The 22,570-nt window shown below is 39.2% G+C and overlaps 2 protein-coding genes across 6 annotated transcripts in view; both read left to right on the top strand.

The window, feature by feature from the left end:
* Window positions 1–8,180, top strand: part of LOC115781905 (F-actin-capping protein subunit alpha-2) — a 31,599-nt gene extending 23,419 nt beyond the window's left edge. Inside the window, exons 5-11 of one of the 2 annotated variants that reach the window (XM_030731841.1) lie at window positions 1,730–1,936; window positions 3,531–3,610; window positions 5,722–5,800; window positions 6,184–6,255; window positions 6,544–6,606; window positions 7,021–7,172; window positions 7,460–8,180. In XM_030731841.1, the coding sequence (XP_030587701.1) occupies window positions 1,730–1,936; window positions 3,531–3,610; window positions 5,722–5,800; window positions 6,184–6,255; window positions 6,544–6,606; window positions 7,021–7,161 (642 nt within the window). In that variant the 3' untranslated portion in view covers window positions 7,162–7,172; window positions 7,460–8,180. Of the gene's footprint in view, window positions 1–1,729; window positions 1,937–3,530; window positions 3,611–5,721; window positions 5,801–6,183; window positions 6,256–6,543; window positions 6,607–7,020 lie in introns of both variants that reach the window. The other variant, XM_030731840.1, reaches the window with a different exon arrangement.
* A 2,024-nt stretch (window positions 8,181–10,204) lies between these two features.
* Window positions 10,205–22,570, top strand: part of LOC115781527 (suppressor of tumorigenicity 7 protein homolog) — a 65,490-nt gene continuing 53,124 nt past the window's right edge. For all 4 annotated transcript variants that reach the window (XM_030731216.1, XM_030731213.1, XM_030731215.1 and 1 more), the window contains exon 1: window positions 10,205–10,431. The gene's annotated coding sequence lies outside the window, so the exon portion shown is untranslated. The remainder of the gene's footprint in view (window positions 10,432–22,570) is intronic.

Genomic DNA, 22,570 nt, shown 5'->3' with positions numbered 1-22,570 from the left:
TCAATTCGCCGCCCAGAAGGGGGCGCGGCCGGAAGCGGCCCGTGGGCCGCAAGTTTGGGCACCCCTGGGCTAGACAGTCACAAGTGTTACATTCCAGTAATGAAAAGGCATAGATTTATGGAGGTCTGTTTCTTTGGGCTCATTCAGCCAAGACTGATATCATCAGAAGTTTTTTTTTTTTTTTTTTTTTTTTTAAATTGATGGTGTTATTAGACTTAAAGATAAGAAGAGGTTTAAGGTTTATGGTTTAAGACACAAAACCAAGGTCTGAGTGTATTATTTCATTAGGATCATTGTATTTAAAACAAACAAATGAAACTGGATAAAATGTTCAAACAAGTCTCCGTGCTCTCCTTTGCTTCCTCACAAAACAGGATCACAAACCCGCTTTTATTTTACTGTCAGTGTTTGCTGCCTGTGCGTTCTTGTGAAGGTTGAACAATTCAATTAAATTCAATTTTAATTATATAGCGCCAACTCACAACAGTCACCTCAAAGCGCTTTGTATTGTGGGTAAAGATTCTATAATAATACAGAGAAAACCCAACAGTCAAAACGACCCCCTATGAGCAGCACTTGGCGACAGTGGGAAGAAAAAACTCCCTTTTAACAGGAAGAAACCTCCAGCAGAACCAGGCTCAGGGAGGGGCAGTCATCTGCTGCGACCAGTTGGTCTGAGGGGAGAGAAAAAAAAGACATGCTGTGGAACAGAGCCAGAGATTAATAACAATTAATGATTTTTTTTTTTTTATGCGTTTTTGGCCACAGCGGCTTCTGCTAGCAGTGGAGGGAGACAGGAAACGGGGGAAAGACACAGGGGAAGACACGCGGGCAAACCGGCGACAGGCCGGGACGCGAACCCACGCCGCCCGCACCGCAACGCGGCATATGTATGTGGTCGCCGGCCTCACCACCAAGCCACCCAGGCGCCCATAACAATTAATGATTAAATGCAGAGTGGAGTATAAACAAAGCAAATAAAGTGAATGAAAAGAAACGTGGTTTATGGGAACCCCCCAGCAGACTAGGCCTATAGCAGCACAACTAAGGGGTGGTTCAGGGTCACCTGATCCAGCTCTAACTATAAGCTTGATCATAAAGCAAAGTTTTAAGCCTAATCTTAAAAATAGAGAGGGTGTCTGTGTCCTGAATCCAAGCTGGGAGCTGGTTCCACAGAAGAGGGGCCTGAAAGCTGAAGGCTCTGCCTCCCATTCTACTCTTAAGTATCCTAGGAACCACAAGTAAGCCAGCAGTCTGAGAGTGTTTGTGCTGGCTGAATGTGGCTGTGTGTTGGCTTCAGTAATGATTGCAGTGTCTTATGTAAAGATGTCATCATGTCCCTCTGTTCCATTATCCTGGGCTGAAATTCCCCTGTCTGATACCCAGCTGGCTGAGCTGAGTGTTGAGGTGGAAGGCAGTAGAAGTTCAGGGAGATGCTTTTGGTTCCTATGGTTCTCTTTCTTCTCCTTCATGCGTCTTTTTTTTTTTCACCCTTTTGCTGTCTCTTCTTCTCCTCTGTCTCCTTGTATCATTTGCCACAGCCCTATTTTTTTTTTTTTTTTATAGTGCTGTTCTCTCTGGTTTTCATGCTCTTGTCTCATTATTTATTAATTTTTCTTTCTTACACACTGTATTATTTTTTCCATTCCTCTTTCTCTTTCTCCTTCTTGCCTTTCTCCCTTGTTGATTTCTGGTTCTCATTCCTTTTCTTTTCCTCTTTATATTTTAGGTCCTAATCACAGAGCATGGTGACCTTGGGAATGGCCGAGTCTTGGACCCCAAGAATAAGATCTCCTTCAAGTTTGACCACCTGAGGAAGGAGGCCAGCGACCCACGGCCCCATGATGTTGACAGCTCCCTGGAAGGCTGGAGGAGTGCTGTGGACTCGGCTGTCAGGGCCTACGTCAAGGAGCACTATCCGAGTGGCGTCTGCACCGTATGTTCAAAGCCTGCTCCATAACCACAGTAACTTAAATGAACAGTTAACCTCAGAAAGCCAGTTAACCTTCTTTCATTGACTTTTAAAATCTATTAGTTCTTCATAAAATCAAGCAAGAGAGTTTTTTTTCACAGCATCTGACTTTGGAGTTAAAAAGACATGCAGCTACTGCACATTGCTCTAATCTTGATAGCAAAGGCTGGTGTGCAATACAGATGACTGATAATTGATACTGAAGCTTACGGTTCACTGCTTCTGCAGGCTCATTATGAACATTGATACATTTAGAAAAGCTAAAGATTGCATTTCAGTCAGTGTATTTCTCTTTTGCTGTCCAAACTGTCTTTACCAGCATCTGGCCAAATCCCGCTCAAACACAATTAACCAAAATTACTCAGAATACAAGCAAAAGCCAGAAAGCTTTCATTACCAAAAATCTTGTTCTTTCATGTCATTAAAATAATGGCCTGTGTCATTTTTTTTTTCAGGTTATTTTATTTATTTATTTATTTTCAGAAAAGAACCTGAATCAAACATCCAAAATATGATGATTTAGGCAAAAATAAAACTTTTGTTAAAACATGACTTTATTAACATGGCATTATTTTAAGAGGGTGACCATATCGATCCGGCTTATTCAGATATCTAGTCATAGAAATTTGGATTTTAATTCAGTTCAATTTTATTTATGTAGCGTCAAATCACAACAGTCACCACAAGGTACATGATAATGTAAGGCAAAGTCCACACAGTAATTACAGAGAAAACCCAACAGTCAAAGTGACCCCGATGAACAAGCACTTGGCAACAGTGACAGGAAGAAACCCCCGGCAAAACCAGGCTCAGGGAGGGGCGGTCATCTGCTTCGACCGGTTGGGGCTGAGGGGAGAGCAACAGGACAGAAGACACACTGTGGAAGAGAGCCAGAGATTAATAATAACTAATGATTAAATATGAATTGGTTTATCAATAGAGTACAAAGACATGAATGAAAAGAAATACTCAGTGCATCATGGGAACCCCCAGCAGCCTAGGTCTATAGTAACATAACTAAGGGATGGTTCAGAGTCACCTGAAGTAGCCTTTAAGTAATTTTTTTGTTACATAATTATTTATCCTTTGGGGATTGCACAGGAAAATGCATCTGACATTTAAAAAAAAACCCAAAAAGAAAATCTGCAAAATCAAATATGCAGAGTTACCCGCTGTGTGCAACAAGGGAGCAGCTGAAAGGAGCTTAATGTTGTTAGTGAGCAAAGACAACATGTACAATCAAATTTGATCAACCCACTCAGTGTCAGACAGGAAGTGATGGCAGGCCAGTATTTAGAATAAGCTTGCAGTTTACTTTGCAAAGCTGTTGTTGTCCTACTTATTAAATGTGTTGTGTATACAGAATATGACAGCCTCTCAGTAGCAGGTCAGGATGAGGTTAATACTGTAACCATTAAGTGCAAACCACTGTGTGGTTTCATTTCCACACATGTTACACAGTAAAAGAGAATTTATAAAAGTGGCCACGAGCTGGAAGATTAAAAATCTCTGCATGTGAAATCTGAAGAGGTCTTTTTTTTTTTCCTTCTAACTTCAGATTTATGCGAAAACCATCGATGGACATCAAACCATCATCGTGTGCATTGAGTGCCATCAGTTTCAACCCAAAAATTTCTGGTATGTATAAAACAGTGAGCATATTTGTGTGATGGTTTTTTTTCCATTTCTTTCATTTCTTTTCTGAGTTTTTTTTCATCACATTTATTTCTGTGTGAACACGTACTAGGATACAAAGCAGTACTCTTTGCTTTTTTCAGCACTACTATTCACAGGGAAGGTTTTTAACCTACAACAAACTTTATTTTAAGCACATTGAAAAAAATTAAATCCTCAAATGTTGCTTGAAGTGTTAAAGACTCTTAAAGGGCATTACAGTAATTGGCATGTAAACCCTGGCCTGTTAGACTGTGTTGATTTTGATCAAGTTAATGTAATTGGATAAGAAGGGCACCAATCCTCTTTGCTGCTGGGGTTTATCGGGCTTAAAGGTTTTGGGTGTAATAATCCCACAACTCCAGGAAGTCCCTGCTATAATGAGGAGCCTGCAGTTGAAAGTTGAAATCAACAGAGGTGCTCATATGTACTCAAACCTCTAGAGTTTTTTGATTCTATAATATGGAAAAAAGAAAATAAGGATTCAACCAGATTTGTTATCATGTATCATTATATTAAGGAATAAACTAAATTGGACCTCAAGTTAACCTAATCATTAATAGTTGTAAGACCAAAAATCCAACTCCAGCCCATGATTAATAAAAATAATAAAAATTAACCCCTCGAGCAGGAGTGTCAAGCTTGTATTAGTTCATGGACCATATGCAACCCAGTTTGACCTCAAGTGGGCCAGACTAATAAAACCACTGCAGAATTACAGCATGAGGTAAAAATACTCAAGGTCAAGAGCTTTAAATAAAAAAGTATAAGCCCACACTCCCTTAAAAAAAATGCCAGATAGCAGAAGCTATTATACACTGTTAAATATTTTTCTCAGTTACTGAGTGGTTTGTTTAGAAAGTAGATGACAAATAGCCTGAGATGTCTTAAATAACTAAGTGCAATTTCCTCATTCTGTTATTATGTGCACATTACAATTTACTAAGCAGAGTGGAAAGGCACAAAACTTTCACATGGAGAATTTTGTAACTAAAAGGATGGTGTATTAGCTTTATGATTCAAACATTTGTCAATGTCTACAGATATTTTCCATAATTTCATCAATTTTCACTTTGGTGTAATGCTTGCACCCCCACATTAGAAAAAGTGGGCATTGCAATTTTCACATTTTGCAAAGCCATCCAGTTGGCCCAGTTGGATGCTTTGAAAGGCTGGTTCTGACATCAAGAGCACATGTTTGAGAGTCTTGTCCTGGAGGAGCTTCAGAGCACCTTGTAGTAAGCTGGAACAGTAATGTGCAAATTTTAGTCAAATCAACAGTAGAGTGTCCAAGCTAATATCTGTATCTGTTCACTACACTTATGCAAATTTAGTTTGTTGACATAAACAGCTGCTGGATCTTTTTGTTTTTTCCTGTGGCATGTCTTTAATTATTCCACAAGAATAACAAGATAGAAAAGTTGAGAACGTTTCAGTCAAACCTCAAATGCATTAGAAATACAGCATTTCTATTTTTGTGTTTTTTAATGTTAGGTTGAGGTCACGGTTACAGTCTGCCACATCTCTCCAGAGGAAATGACATTGAAGCTGAATGATTGTATTTCATGATTTTATTCAGAACATTTTTTCAAATTGCTCAATAACACCATGTGTTCTGTATTTGTGTCTTTATTTCTTTGCTTGTTTTTTTTTTTTTTTTTTTTTTTCAGGGATTTCCTTTAATTAACCTCTAATTACCTCTGTGCCTGAATGGAGTTAGCCTTTTTTACTGGTATCATTAGTTATGGTGCAATAACTGCTTGTACTGAGTAAATCATGACATGACATGGAGCACCTCAAACTTGAACACCGTGTAGTCCTTCACATCTTCATGGATCTTAACAAAACTCCAGATAACATCTTCTGTGTCATCTTGACTCATAAGAAACAGTTTTTTTTGAAGCACTCATGTAGTTTTGTAGGAAGGCACACAACAGTGTTATAGTGTAGTGTTATACATCACACTGTAAATCATTTTCTCTTACTATCCGCATTGTTACTGTAATGCACCAAAACACCAAGTAGGATTCCTTTTCTGTTTAATTTTCGGTAAAGACTATTCTCATCTTGCACAGGAACGGACGCTGGAGGTCAGAATGGAAATTCACCATCTCTCCCTCCACCACCCAAGTGGCAGGAATCATGAAAATCCAGGTATCTGAATCTTTGGCTTAATGAGAAAACAAACAGACTAGGTTGTGTCATCATGTGGACACACATGCTCTGTGAGATTATTTGCATGTAGACTTTAATCAAATGCTTTTTCACCTTGTTTTGTTTACTTCCCACCAAATTTGGTTATTTTCTGTTGCACCCTTGTTCCATTTTTCCATAAGCTCAGCACTAAGGCTCACCAGAGCCTTTATCAGTTCATTCTTATTTTTTGGGGGGTGGGGTGGGGGGGGTGTAACCTTCTTCAGATTTATTTGTCTGGCTTCCAGCTGATTTTTCTCCACAGCTTAAATCATTTGAAGGCAATAAATTGTAAACAAACTCTGCCTAATTAATACATTTATTTATCCATTCATTCATTCTAGGTTCATTACTATGAGGATGGAAATGTCCAGCTGGTGAGCCACAAAGAGGTTCAAGAGTCCATGTCAGTCTCTGTGAGTATAACTCAAAGCATAACTCAGAGATCTGAAGTGCAAACAGAAGCTACAGCAATCATTCCCTATACTGAATGCAGTATTTTCTCTCTTTATTTATTTAGAGTGATTGTGCATCTGTAAGCTAGTCTATCACAAATGTAATTGTGTATTTCAGTAATTTAGTTTTGACCTGGTGATAGCTGCCCGGGAGGTTTTTCCTGTCATTACTTGCACTGTGAAGGTTTGAAAGTTTCTTCTTGCTGGGTCTTGTTCTCTCCCCTCTTAAATTGAATGTCACGTTTTCAGAATGAGACTGCAACTGCAAAGGAGTTTGTTAAGATCATGGAGGCTGCAGAGAATGACTATCAGGTATGCCATCAGCTTTCTTTGAAACTGAACTTTCACCTCAAGTTGCTTTTTTTTTCCCCAGTTGTAATGAGCTTGTTACTCTAATTGGGAAACAAACCTCCAGCACAGGGTGGCAAGTTTTAAAATGATGATGAATAGAAAGCTGAGTCACACTGATGAAGCTGGATGCTGCACTTTTTCAGAGAAACCTGCACGTCCACAACCAGGCCTGGAGAAAACAGACATACCTTATGTGATAATAATGTTCTGTGTTAGGAAATATTATGAAGTGAAGTAAAAATCCCAAAATTTATCATCCTACAGCACACTTTTCCATACCTGAAAAAAAGAAATCGTATCTATTTTTTTTTTTTTGTTTGTTTTTTTACATCCCACCCTCTCTGTCTTTCTCCATCTTTCTTTCATTCATTTTAGACGGCCATCAATGAGAATTACCAGACCATGTCGGACACTACCTTCAAAGCCTTACGCCGCCAGCTTCCTGTGACACGCACCAAGATCGATTGGAACAAGATCCTGAGCTACAAGATTGGCAAGGAAATGCAGAATGCTTAAAAACAGCGAAGATAACAGTCAGCTCCCCCCCCCCCCCAAACTCCAAGCCCCTCCATCCCCGGCCCTCCATCCCCACCAAAAAAACGTTGCATGACTGGATAGTTGTATTGTCTTTGTACAAAAAAATTAGAGAAAACGGGGGCAAAGAAATGTTTGGTCTCACAGCTACACATCATGACACATTGGATGACTGCTTTGCTTGTATACAGACACTGTTAACTCCTCTGTATACTGAATTCATGGTCGTATTTTGGAAAATCTCTCGAGGAAACATTGCGAGACATAGGACAGGGGGCAGATACTCGGATGTAAAAACACCCATATAAAATACAGTTTCACGTTAATATGTCTTGTGTCAGTGAGACTATGCATTTGGTTTGACCTGATGGAAAAATGGTTTGAATTTGCAATAATGGTGAAAACAAATTCATTTTTGGGAGAATTTTGTCTGCATTTACAGAAGTGCTCAGTTACTACAGCTGAAACAAACAACTCACATCATGGTTAATGCCCCCCCCCTCACACACACACCAAAAAATTAAAATAAATAGGAAAAGTTTTGTGTTCATTGACTGGAATCCTGGCACAAGCAGCCACCACTGTCAGTCACTCAATGTTCTTATTCTCTCATTTTGGTACTTCCCCCTCACCCTTTGTCCTATGTGTGCGCTCTCCAGCTTTGCAGCACTCCTGGCTACCTTTTGACTTGATATCGTCTGAACTCTCACTCAGCGCAGGGAGTTCTGCGACCACTTAACAAGCTTAATTAACAAGTCATCAGTCACTAAAGTAATGTGCATAATGTCCAATTTACAATAAAAATTTAAAAAGTATCCCTTTCTCCTCCAGTGCTTATTTTTATTAAAAATAGAACCTGACTGTATTATATAACAAGGCACATTGTAATATATACCTGTATGAAACATCCTGTCTGTCAGTTTGGTGATTTGTTTCCATGAGATTAATTGTAATTCAGTCACAATTATGTTGCATTAAATGACAAATTTTCTATTTACCGACTCAGTGATAATTTCTGATGCTGTTTTTTATGATACATAAATGGGGGGGGGGGGGGGGTAAAATAAATAAACCACCACACACCCACTAATATGGCAGGATTATAGTATTCAGTGCCATTTTGCTCAAAGGAGGGCAGCAACAGTGGAGGTTCTTGAAGTTTTTAGCCACACTTTTGGAACTGATCATTTAACCAGAAGCTGCCTCAGAGAGAGACGAGGCAAAGAGCAAAGTGATGAACTTGGCTTTGCAGGTATAAACAGACAATATCTATCTTTGTCAGTTAAAAACTGTCAGTTGTGTACTATTTACAGGTACATATGATTAAAACTTTAAGATACCTAAAAAGTTGCAGTTTCATCTGTATGTTTGTCTGCTGCCATTAAAGGTTAGAATCTCTCCAGTCGATCTACAAAAGCAAACTGGAATTATTAATGAATTCATGCAGTTTTCACACTGTATTAAATTGAAAGTAATTTTAAAACCTTTATCTGCAACATGCATTCGTGTCTGGCAATAGAAACATAAGAAAATCAGTATATGTCGAATTGGTACCCAGCACCCAGTTTTTGTTTCCACCATAAACTGATAAAAAGTACAAAAATATCACCAGAAAATAAGTGTCCTGCATTCGGGTGGATCCCAGATCTTCAAGTGAAATGTACACACACGTTATGCAAAATCTTCTAAAGGTGTCTCTCAGGGTGATTCACTCACTTTGTCCTCTAAGCTGCAGGCAAATTAAAGTTTTTTGTTGAATATCTTAGAAATACAAGAATATTAGGAATAACCTTATTTATATTAGTGTCTCTGTTTTGATATTTTAGGTATTAATGATATAGAATGGGAAAGAGCAGGAAAACTTCTGGTAAGAACTGGATCAACAACAAGTTTAAGTGTCTTGTCTTAGATATTACATAGAATTTATCCAGTGAAACCTGTTTTAGAAAGATTCCATGTGGATGCTGACTCAGTGTGACTAAATGAAAACATTTCCCATCTTTTTGTCACTGCATGCATTCAAGGATATTCTGGGTGAATGTAACCAACTTTCTAAAAAAAAAAAAAAACTCAGGAGGAATGATTGATTTGATGTTTTATCTGCAGATTTTTTAACTTCCATTCATTTTCTGTTTTATATTTTTCATGTTATTTATTTTAATGTTTTCATATTTTCATTAAAAAAATACCATGGCTTTAATGATTTTGAAGAAAACAGTGGGATAAGAGAGAGCGAAAATGCTTTAAGTATGAAAGCTTGCACAGGAACTTGGCAGCAGGCAGAGATCACAATATGGTTGTGCAGAATAACAGCTGTATGGTATGATTCATATTTCCCAGTAGATATGGCAGCTGACAGGCTGCTGATTTTATTTTGAAAGGCAGGGTGGATGAAACGTTTCCAGCAGTGTACAGACAGGTTAAAAGCACAAACAAGGTGTCAGGAAGCAAAGAGTCAGAATACATAATGGCGCTTACATTTTACATTGGCTGATAATTTTATATGTGCCAAATACTGTTTACTTCTTCCTTATTTTTCAACTTAACAGAATTGTAATAATGATTAATGTAAGTTTGAAATATAGAAAAGTCTGGTTTTGATTCCATCTTATACATATGGAAATTACAAAAAAGTAATTTTCAAAATAAATGTCTGTAGCATAAACCACAACCATTTAAGCAGTTTTTCTAAATAAAACGTTTTGCATATCAGTTTATAACATATTGGAATGCATACACTGGGAAAATAAGTGAGAAATAGTTTATTCAGACTACAAAACAGGAATAAAAATTAAACGTCTTGCTTCCTATTGCCAACACTTGTATGTATTCTGTCAACTCATCACTGACAAAAGACCAGAACAATATGAGTCACCATGTGTTTATTGCTATGTGTTTTTATTCAAGGATCCCAAATCTCCAACAAACAGGTGGGCTGAGATCAGTGAGTATATTCAGAGGTGTTTCTGGAGCCACGGGTTGAGCTTGCTGTAAGCTGCAGGTGAATTAGCGACACCTTGAGGCCGCGGGGGCTAACTGGCCAGGTTAGCGAGCCGGTGGCTAGCTGGTAACTGTTAGCTTTAAGGTTAGCCTTCCAGCCCCGTTTGCGGACACGTCTACACACACACACATACACACACACACGCACAGAGTCTCTGCTGCTGGATACTGAGACACATTCTGGACTGCGGACAGGAGAAATGCTAGCTACGAAGAAGGCTTCCACCAGCTTCCCCACGTATACAAACTGAGGTAAGCTGTCTCACGTAATCCCTGTAAACGCTGCCATTCACAGCGCTTCCACTTCTCTCTCTCTCTTTTTTTTATTAAGTTTCTGTCAGCGTTAGCCAGCAGCTCCTGTTAGCATTTAGCTAGCAGTTTGAGGTAGTGGCTAAGACTCTCCGAGCCCAGTTTAAATGGAAGTCCTCACACGCGTGGCTGATGTTAAATGCACACCGGAGCGTGAACAGGATGCTCCCGAGCTGCCGTGGAATGAGTTTGTCCTGCCAAGCAGCATAAGGCACGGGGCGGTGTGTTGCTTTTAATGGGCTCCATCATGAGTCACTATTAACAGTGACTCCAGAGTTTAGAGCGGCTGTTTGCCAAGTTTCCTCTTCATCTAACTACAGGAAACGCCTCTGCCAGGGATGCTCTTAAAGCAGGCTTTTTGTTGGTGACTTTTATTTATTTATTTTTTTTTTTGAAGAAATGTTCAGTTTAGTCCTGCGGACCTGAAGTGTTCACCTCTGCTGGTCATTCACTGCGGGCTCGGTGGTGTAGTTGGCATTTCGTGCCTTCACGGCAGCCGGTGGATTCGTCTCCTGTGACTGTGCGCTGAGCAGCAGATGGAAGAATGTGCTCTTTCAGAAAGCCAGCTGGCTCCCGCTAGAGAGGGCAGGAGAGCCTGTAGGCACACATAAGCTCTTTGAAGAATGTGAGCGTGTGTGAAGTGAATGTCTTTTTTGTCATAACCAAAAGCATGGGCGTTGGAGGTTAGTGTGACAGGTTTAATTTGGCATGTCTGCTGCTCCCTCTCACCTTGTCACTTCTTAAGGTGTTAATGCTGCTGTTGCTGAATTGACTTCCTGGCAAACCCTAATCCTCACTGAGAAGTCTGGAAAGGCATCAAAGGTTATTCTTTCAGGAATGTAGCACTTCTTAAACCAAGACCGAAATCACGATGCAAACATCCACAGCATTTCCTTCCAGTTTCATCTGTCCTTTACTACATGGAGCTGTTAATGCCAGCGCTCTGTACTCCAAGGCAGGATCTGGGGCTTAGAGGTACAGTTGCCGCCTTCCTGAGTTCTTAGTTTCTTTGCAGATTTGTTACACTTTCATGTTTCAGATCAAACAAAATGCAGTTTGAAAATGATTACATCATTTATTAATGGGGGGGGGGGGGGTAAATCCAAATCTATCTGGCCCGATGTGAAAAAGTACCCCCCCCCCACACACACACACACACACACAAAGACAAACAAACAAAAAACCTAATAACTGGTTGTGCCACCCTTGGCAACAAGAACTGCAGTCAAGCATTTGCAATAACTGTAAATGAGTTGAAATTTTAAAATTCAGCCACATCGGAGGGTTCAAGTTTGAATGGCCTGTTTATGGTCATGCCAAAGCATCTCAGTCGTATTCAAGTCAGGACATTAATTCCAAATGCTTTTCTTTTTTTTTCTTTTTTTTCCCCCTTTTTTTGAGCCATTCAGAGGTCAACTTGCTGATGTGTAAAGGTCATAGTCCTGCTACATAACCCATGTGAGCTTGAGTTTCAGGGCAGAAACTGATGGCCGCACATCCAGGATTTTCTGGTAGAAAGCAGAATTCATGGTTCCATCAATTATGGCAATTCATGAAGGTCCTGAAGCAGCAAAGCACTACCACCACCACGTTTGACTCTTGATATAATGTCCTTTTAATGAAATGCTATGTTACCTTTACACCAGATGTAACGGGACTCAAACCTTGGAAAAAATTTATCTTTTTGTCTCATCAGTCCACAGAATATTTTCCCAAAAGTCTTGGGGATCAAGTCTTGGGGATCAAGATTTTTTTTTTTGTTGTTGTTTGTTTGTTTTGTTTTTTTGCCAAATGTGAGACAAGCCACTGTGTTCTTTTTCATCAGAAGTGGTTTTCTCATTGGAACTCTCCCATCTCTGCCATTTTTGCCAGTCTTATTGTTCAATCATAAACACTAATCTCAGCTGAGGCAAGTGAGGTTTGAAGTTCTTTAGATGTTGTTCTGGGTTCTTTTGTGACCTCCTGGATGAGTTGTCAATGGATAAAATCTTTCTGGTAATTTTGGTAGGCTGGCTACTCCTGGGAAGGTTCGTCAGTGTTCCAGTTTTTTTCTATTTGTGGCTAATGGCTCTCATCATGGTTTGCTGCAGCCCCAAAGCCTTAGAAATGGCTTTGTAACCCTTTCCAGACTGATAGATGTCAATGACTTTGTTTCTCATCTGTTCAGTTAGATTATGGCGTGATGTGTTGCCTTCTGAGATCTTTTAGCTGTCTTCACTTTGTCAGACAGGTTCTATTTAAGTGATTCCTTGATTCAACAGGTGTGACAGTAAACAGATCTGGGTGTGGTTAGTGAAATTAAACTTAGCTTTCCAAAAAAATGCAGTTAATCACAGTTAATTCATGATTGAACAAGGGAAATTATAAGACTTCAGGAAGGATGTACTTCAGGTTTAACCTTAAATTACTAGGGTCAGTATTGTTAGCCCCCTGAAAAGCTGACCTTTTTATTGCGCCACAGCACAAACCATGACTGTACAATGACGTGCTTTAACTTTGTAAAGCTCAAAGCTTGTAAAATCAAGTTAAAACTCACGGTTATCTTCCAGTTTACACACAGTATAAAAACTTCAACAAGGGTTTGAGCTGTTACTTGAGAAAGCATCATGCCAAAAGCAGAAGGAATCAGTTTATATTTGAGAAAAAGAATTGTCGATACTCAAAGTTATTGCAGCATTTCCAAGTGTTTAAAACTGGAGTGAGAAGTATCATCAAGAAATTCAGAGTCATACAGTACAGATAATTCCTGACAGAGGTAGAAAGCAAAAGATTTCAGAGACTCTGGAAAGAAATCTAGTGAGAGATGTGTCTAAAGACCCCAGAACAACTGCAAAGACAGTAGTGAATGACTTAGGGCACTGTAGTCTCCAAGAAGGCAATCACTAGAACTCTGTACAGGAATGGACTGCGAGGTTGCAGACCAAGAAAAACTCCACTTCTGCAGAAGAGACACCTTCAGGCCAGACTGAAGTATGCTAAAGACAACCTGGAGAAAGATTATGCATATTGGAAGCGTCAGATTTTGGCCACAGTTTGGAGAACGAGGGGAGAGGTGTACAAGCCAAAGAACACCGTCCCCACAGTGAAACATGGTGGTAGGAATATTATGCTGTTTGGATGCTTCAGTGTGTCTAGAACTGGGAATTTCATCAAGGTGGAAGGAATCATGAAGATAGAAGGATATGTGAAGATTTTGAAAGAAAACTACAACAAACGACTGCAGGCTGTTATCTAGCAAAAACGATACACAAAGTAAAATAATGTAAGCATCCAAAATAAAACTAGGATGTTTGGAAAAGCTGTGTTTTTAAAATTCCTTGCTCTGTTTAACAACACATGGGAAATCATTTAAAAAAATGAATTGACAGGTATGAAATTACTGCCTACTGACCTGTCTTTTTAACCAGCTGCTTAGCACTCCTTTCCCGCCACGTAACGATATCCACCATTTGTTCTTCCTGTCGTATGAAGTGCGACTAGTGTGCTCCAGCGATGCTCAGCTAAGCCGCTTGCTAACTTTTAGGTTGCACATCACCAGCTGTTATTTCTGCATCTTATGCTTTGTGCTGTACTATGTTTTGTTGGAGTCTGATTTTTGCTCCATTTTTGGCTCCTAAATTGTCAGAGGCTGACATACTGCTTTTGCTCTCAAACATGCCTGGGTTTGTCTCTTTATTGTGCCAAATAGGGGATGCAAAAACATGGGTTTCCTATATCATTAATATCACAATATTATCCCTTTGTCACATAAAAATTTATACTGGTATTATTATGGATAGAAGAGTATGGTACAGCCGTATGTCTTTTTGCAACCAGAGGCCCCTGTTGACCTTTAAGGAAAAAATGCAGGTTTAAGACACTTCTGTCTTGGCTTCCTTCTGCAAACTGAAACATCCCTTTTTTTATATACAGTATGTGGTTTAAACTTTCTGTTTGCCAGGGACAGCCAATCAGAGGTTAGCTGAAAGGTGGAGTAGCTTAAAGTTGGAGAAGCTAAAATGGCTTGTTTCAGACGGTGGATGAACTGAGTGTTTGCTATAAAGAGTTATTTTGAAATGCGAAACATGAAAAGCTATTCTGCTGGAGTCCATGGATAAAGGCAGCTAGAGATGAGCATAATAGGGCCCTTTTAATGTCTTGATCAAAGTGATTTCTTGGGTTTTGGTAATTTACAAACTCCTTTCCTTCACAGTAAGCAGGTTTTAAAGTGAACAATCAGCAGATTATGAAAAGCATTTATGAGGTGTTGCGGCAGGTTGAATTTTTTTCTCAGTGAGTCAGAAATGAATGTCTCCTGTATGTGGTCAAAGATGGAGGGGAAAAAAATCCCGTCACATGAGGTACTGTGTTACTTGTATGCTGGATCAAAGCCAAACTGGATTTCTGACCAGGGTTTTGTGTCCTGTCAGCATGTCCTTGCTTTATCAGATTTAACTAATGGCATACAGACGGTCCCCCATGGCTGCAAATATTATTTCATTTAATCTCACAGTGGGGATGTTGACTGAAACTGAAAACCCACAGCTACAATGTGCCCTGATCATCGTGATGTTACAGACTTGAAATTTAAATTTTTCTCCACAGTCAGTTACAGAGAATAAAATTTGACAACAATACAGTAAAAATAAAGAAAACGCATATACTGAAACAGCTTATGATGCTTAACCTTTTATTACAGTTTTACAGTTTTGCATTGATAAAATACTTTCACTTCCTTTTACTGGTTGAGACCAGTATATGCTTATGCTTCTTCTTAGTTCCTCCTTTACAATTAGATTCCCTCCCTTAAAACTGTTTTTAAAGTCCTCACATTGGCCACCTTTGGCCAGAATGGCTCATCTAATCTCCATTTAGTTAGTCATCAGCCCTTATTAAACTTGTCTTGTTGCATCCTCCTTAGGCGATAAGTGATTAGCAATAACATTACATCATTGTAATCATCAGGTGGGGAGAAAAGTGTGATTAACGTATAAGAAACATGTCATTTAGTTGCTCTTTGTTTTGATAAAGAGCATCTTCTTTCATCATTCTTGTGAGGTTGTTGAATACAGAACATTTTATGAGAGACTGTACCTGACCATTTTCAGAGGATTGCTTTTTTTTTTGTTTGTTAAGCCACTTAATACTGACCTCTGAATCAGTCAAGCATAAAAAATGCACTTAACTCATGGAGAGGAACCAAGGTTTTTTCTACATATAACACATTTTAAATTGTATCTTCAGGCATGTTGTTACTAGCAAACAGATAGTAGTAGGCCTAAAAACTATGATGATTAGCATATTGACTTTTAAGCTTGTTAGGATTGTACAAACTCTGTTTTTGACTTATATACTCTGAACATGATGGTGAATAATGTAATAGATTGGGTCAAAGGTAGCACTTAAATACAGGAGACCTCCTCACATACTTACAGTGGTCTGATAACTTGCAGGAGGAGTACAGGACAACTGGCCGGTTGTGCAGCAGAGGTGGATTGATGTTCACCTTAGATAAACCTGTTGCCCTCTCTTTTGCTCCTCCTGCAAGACTACAAAATCCCTTGTTTGCATACACAGAGGGGATTCAAAAATATGAACATGAAGGCAAGACAACTTGGACAGCTAGCTAGCGAGCATGGAGACGAGACAAAACAAGAGCCAGTAAAACAAGGAGACAGAGCAGAAGTTAACAGCAATGTTTAATTGGTAGAGAATGACAACCATAACCTGAAAAGAGAATAGGAAGACCTGTACCTACACTCACATGTAGCAAGCCAATAAATCGCCCCTGTGAGGCAGGGAATATAGAACCAGTTTCAAAATCTGAATTTCAAGCGCAGCTACGATGAAGGTCAGATCTGACAGATATCTCTTTAGTTTCCTGTCATTTCTGACCATTTGATAAACAAAAATGTATACACAGTAGAATAAACCCCAACTATAAACCTGTTGGAAATGTAATTTATAACGGTGCTGGTAATTTTCCTTTGGCTACCAAAGTCCTCTTTGGTAGCTTCCAGGGATTCTTCTGTGGACAAAAAACACCTCACAAAGACCATTTCCATAAACTTTAGACATATTCAAGTCTTTGAAAATTGGTATTGCATAAATATGATAGATGACACAGAAGAACCGGTCAGTTTTAGCCCCAGCCTCATCTGCATCTGCTACTTTTATCAAATAAATATATACAATTCACATTTAATCTAATTTTTTTCTCCTTCCCTGAGCTCCTGAAAAAGTGTGACAGAAGTGCAGTTTGGTTGAGAGCCTGTTTTGGTGAGATTTAGTTTGCTGGTTTTTGAATACAATTGGCAGAAGACTTCATAGTTTTCATATCGTAAACTGTATTATTTTATCTCCAGTTGACCCAGACTAGAACAGACTTTTCCAGCTTGGTCCAATTAGCTGTTAAGAACAAATCATATTCATAATCAGCTCAGTAGTTGGTATGTGTGTCTCTTCTTGAAGAGTTAAAAGCTGAGAGTAATGTTCCTTAGTTGAAAGGCAGCTCATTTTGTGTCATTGTAGATGGTGTATTTAGGCTACTTATAGTGGCAGTACTTTTGCAGCTTTTATGAAACATTCCTACAGCCCATAAATGATGGCTTTAAAAAAAAGTTTGCGCTAGGCTTTGATAAGGTTTCTTGCTGAGTGTCTCAGGTAGCTGAAAGCACCTTTGCTCTCTGCAAAACTTCTATGGTAAGTTTCAGTGTATTTCAGCACCTTCGTCTTATTATGTTAAAGAGTAGATGAAATCGATGACTTGTAGGACTTTCCTCAAAAGGTCAAAAAATGTTGCTTTGACTTTATAGCAACATTGTGCAGAATCATCTCACGGCATTTTCTCATGTATTTTTGTCATGAGGTGACATGCTGGTATTAAATTACCCTGTCAAACAATAATAAAATCTGTTTGTCATATATGGTATACCAAACTGTCTCGAGGCATTTTTTAATGCAGATGTTGGCCTGATCCTCACTGTGCGTGCTAGATAGCGAAACTATACTATTGTCTGTCAACAAATTCATGATTTGCTTATACAGACTGGGTTCAGCTGTGTGCAGTGTATGTGGTTCATTAATGATCATTATCTAACCAACTATCACACCAGCCTTTGTCTCATTTGTCACTTAAGTTTTTTCAAACGAGCTGCAACTCTGAATTTATCAAGATTCAGCAGAGACACTGCCAATTTCCTTATACAGAGTTAGTGTGATCTCAGATAGCATATATGCATGACAGCAGAAATAATAGTCCGGTACATTTACATCAGTGGAGGTTTAGTGTTTCCAGTTGTGTGAACTTGTCTGAAGTGGGCAATTTCCTGCTATGTGGCACATGTAAGAAAGGGAATTGTGAGAAAATATCCAACCTCATTCTCCCCAAAAGGTGAGAAGTTCATGATTTTGTAGATTTAGCACTAAAGCTGGACCTGAAATAGGTTGTTTGGATATCATTCATTGGGTAGGTGTTCCTGGCAGCTACTTTACTAGCCATTTAAACAAGAGGAAAAAAAGTGAGACTAGTCAACTATTTTAAAAGACAGAAAGCATTGAGGCTTTATGTCTGTTTGCACACATTTAAATAAATCTTTGCACCTATTTACTGTTTTCCTAGCAAAATGGAAAGAAATGCGGAGTGGCTCAAGACTTTTGCACAGCACTGTAGACAGTAACGTTTTGGTTTGGGCTCTCACAGCAGTGCTCACAAAGCTTCAGTTCACCACACTGCTGTCACATGATCTTGCAGTTATAAAATAAATTCTTATTTAGGCTGATGGACACATGCCTTTTAAAGTTTTCACTGTTGATTACTACCCTATCTGCAGAACACAAAATATGGTATTGAGAACAGCCCTCGGCCTTTTAATTTAAACTTAAAGGGGAGATTTACATACCACTGTGTGATACTGCTGGGGCAGTTTTTTTTTTTTTATGTTTTTGTGGAGAATACTGGCAGGCTGATAACTTGATAAATTGTGTTTGGATCCAGACAAATTCTGCAGGGCATTTTTCCCAGGCTACATATTCTCAAGAGAAATCATTCATAAATCACAAATAAAATCTCTTTGAAGACAGGATTTTTTTTTTCCTGCAAACCTTTTTTGCTGTGAAAATGTTTCAAAATTGTCAGCCTGGGATGGGGAAATGGCAATTCTGTACTGAGAGAAAGGTCCACAACTCAGATATAAGGAAACATACTCATTAAATATGTTAGTGAAAGGCAGATTTATATTTATTTATTACACCCCCCCCCCCCCCCCACACACACACACACACACACACACACACACACACACAAACAAAACAAAAAACCCCCATCTCCATTCAACACTAAAGCATAAAATCAAGCCGTCTGGGACAGAATTCCTTATATTCTGTATGAAGAATATAAGGAACACTCTGATTCGGCTGTGCGTCGGGACACAGCCAACCACACCACACATTCACCACAAAGCCAGATCAGACTGGTTCGAAACCTTTATTTAGACCCTGTGTAACGCGTTGGTAACATGATTTCAGCCAGAAACGTTTGCTCTACCTATGACAGAGCAGACAGCCCTGCCCTGCCTGGAAAGAAGTCCACAACCAGTCTGTTTTTCTGCATATAGTGTGAACACACAGTGAGAACATTCACATCAGAAAACCCTTGATCACCCTTCAGACTTCTGCACCTTGAAGTGCACAAAGTGGTTATTCAAGACAAACACTTCAAAACTTCACAGCTAGTTGCCTGATATCTGAACTGCCATGCCAATGATTGCTCTGGCCAAATAAGAGAAAAGTCACTTGTACTGTTACGTAGGCACCCTGAATTTACCATGATGAGGGAAATGCACTGTCCTGTATGCATCCACTCAAAAAAAAAAAATAGCAGTCATGAGGGGAGGGCGTGAAGAGAGTCTTAGAACTAAAATAATTTTTAAAGTTCATATATACACTACTGAGCTACAGCCCTGTATCCCCTGTATATATTACAATGTCTGCATCAATGTCTATGTAAATAAGATGACAGCCTTATAAAATTATGCTTAATCAACTATAGCCTCAATACAGCTGGCTAAATATTTTACTAAAGTGTTTGTGCAGCAGTTCAAGAAACTAGCCTATACAGGATATAGTGGTATGATTTAAAAGATACTTTTTAAACTGATAAGACAACATGGTGACATGTTAATCAGCAATATGTGCATTTAAGCATTTGTGGTTGTGACATTTCTTCGTGCATATTCTCAGCAAAACTGGCTGAAGGTCTGTAGTACAGGACTGACTTCATGTGTTGGCCCAGGCAACTAAATGTTAAATGAAATCTATAGTGTTTGCTACACGCCAAAGAGATTTGTTCATTAGAGAAGACTAACAGCCACAGTAAGAAAACATGAAACAGATGATTTCCCCACCCTCTGTTCCTCATTCTGTGTTCCTGCTTTACATAAAAAGACAGTTTGATGATTGACATGTCATGTGGTGTGTATTTAAATGCTGTTAAGGTTTGACTTCTTGCACATATTTAAATCTATGCAAACTGTATGATAAAATTAACAAGATTCTGTGTAAAACCAGACACAACCATCTGAAACACTCAGCAGGTATGTCCTTTGATGTTTTATTCCAATAAAGACAAAATGCTGTTTATTTTGTAATAGAGTAAGGAACGTGAGTAAAATGCTCCATTCCATTTGGTAAATTGTCTCAATGCATTGAGTCTTTTGTATGGCTTAGTCTTTCTTTTTAGTATACTATATTGTTAAGAGAGCTACACAAACTAAAAACATAAATTGGTAAAGTATGAACAGTGTTTATTATTAAATGTGGAAAAATATCCATCTAAATCTGTTATAGATAATCACAATCTGATTAAATCATAGACTTTATCTAATCCCCACCTTATTGTGGTGGAGGGGTTTGAGCATCTGCATGATCCCAGGAGCTGTGTTGCCACAGAGGTGATTTGCCCTTGTAGGGTTTCCCATGGCAAATTGGTTCTGGCTCAGTCTAAGAGTGATTCAGAAAACCTGTAATGAAAAAGAAATCAAGGGACATGGCCACCCTGCCCAGGATAGGGTTACTGAAGCCCCATTGTGGAGCCAGAACTGGGAGGGTGGTGCTTGTGGGAGCACGCCTGGTGGCCCTTTGGGCCTGGATGGGCATAGTTCAAAAGCAAGACATGGTTCTGCCCTCTTGTAGGCCCACCAGTGGCTGAGGGGCAGAGGTGCTGGTAGTCCGATCCCCGGTTGACAAATCTGTCGTTAGGAACATGGAACGTTACCTCTCTGGTGATTAAAGTCAAGTCAAGGTTATTTATATAGCACATTTAACACAACAACAGTTGACCAAAGTGCTGTTCATAAATTCTTTGATTTCTGTGCTGAACAGTTTGTTCATAGTGTTCATAAGTGCACTTGATACTAGGATGCTCTAGGTTGCAGGTTAATGATAGATTTTGTAATCATCGATCAATTACTTTTTTCCATCTTTGAGTTTAGCTCGTCTACACCAATTAAAGTTAGCGCTGCTGTTCAAAGAAGCAGACAAAAAAGTGATTTACACCTCCTTAGCTTTATTTTTTTCCATTCATATTAATATATTTGCATGCAAGACCAGTACACTCCAGGGTTTTTCCCTGGCTCAGAATGGGCCTTTAGGGTACGACTGCAAATGTAAACATGAACAACCTATATACAGTAAAAGTCTGTTACCTTCTTTTTGCAAAAATATTTTCCCTTCAATCTTGCCTTTTTATAAACAAAAATGTCTATAAAGGTTGAGTAAATGAAACCTCAATTAACAAAACATGTTGACAAAATAATAAGTAGAAGTAGTTTTATCATCATATATACATGTATATAAACACAGGGGTTCATGCTGTACAATGAAATTCTTATTTTGCCAGAATCTTGCAGTGCTGGTGAATTTCCTTTGGCTGTGATTTACAGTAAACCACTTTGCAGGATGCAATTTTTTTCCTATGCATTTAAGCGGTGGGCTATAATACAGTGATTGGTTTCATTCATTCTTTATGCATCAGTTATCAGGTAATGGCTGCTCTGGGATGCTGCGGAAACAGTTCCCCATCTTGACCAGTTGATGTCAGCAATGACAATCGCAGTATTTGTGACCCAGTTAGCTGAACCATGTGGTTGTATTTGAACTGTGACCCTGTGGAGGTAATCAGAGCTTCACCAACTTTCCTTCCTGCCCTCTGTGAGCATTTGGGTAGTGGTAGCTGGGGCCTATCTAATTCCGTTGTTGTGTGCGTGTTGGGTCTGATGGGCAGAATCCATTTCTCATACTCTCACTTAAAGTGTTCTAAATTCATTCTCATCAGACCAGAAAACCACCACCTCCCACCATTCAAATGTTAAATTTGACCACCAACAGATATGCTGGATTGGTGGTATAACTCTAGAAGAAACATTGATGGGACACCAGCCACAGTTGAAGATCTTGGGCTCATTCTAAAGTCTACTAATCTGAAAGTGGGAGATGAATTCTAATAGGTGTTAGATGCAATGGCCTAAAGAGGCTTATCTGCCCTGATTCCTCTGCAGACTCTTTGGGGATATGTACCCAGTTGTCTTCCTTTCTTTGGAATATACTTGGTGCTGCTTGTAATATTTAAAATGGCACAGTGGTGGGATGCCATGTAGCATATGACACTCAGCCACTTTTATACAATTTTTTTTTTTTTAGCAATTTGGTTATTTCTGACATTTGTCTTAAAAAGCCCACACTTCTTTCCACCTCATTATCAACACGTCACAAGTCTCCTCGAGCATCTATCCTTCTCCTCCTCTTTTTATGCTTCTCCTCATTTTTGGTCTTGCTGAAGGATGGCCACACTCCTCTCACGCTTATTTTCAGTTGCTTAGCAACCAGAAGGAGATGCTTTTTCGGGGTGGTACTTTGTGATGCAAGCGGAGGCGAGGTGAGGTGTGTATTGTTCAGGAATTAATGGCTCATGAATGCAGTTCCACTGAAGAGAAGCCGCGTGGAGCACTGTTTTAGGTAAAGCATTCATTAAAGGATGTCATTGTTCCTGTAGTCAGTGCCTGATAAGTGTTTCAATTACCCTTGGCTGGATGAGCTAGGCTACCAC

Source organism: Archocentrus centrarchus, chromosome 6 (genome assembly GCF_007364275.1).
Source record: "Archocentrus centrarchus isolate MPI-CPG fArcCen1 chromosome 6, fArcCen1, whole genome shotgun sequence".
In the NCBI taxonomy this organism is placed as follows: Eukaryota; Metazoa; Chordata; class Actinopteri; order Cichliformes; family Cichlidae; genus Archocentrus; species Archocentrus centrarchus.
The sequence above is the reverse complement of the archived record's forward strand: the minus strand, read 5'-3'. Positions and strand labels throughout refer to the sequence as shown.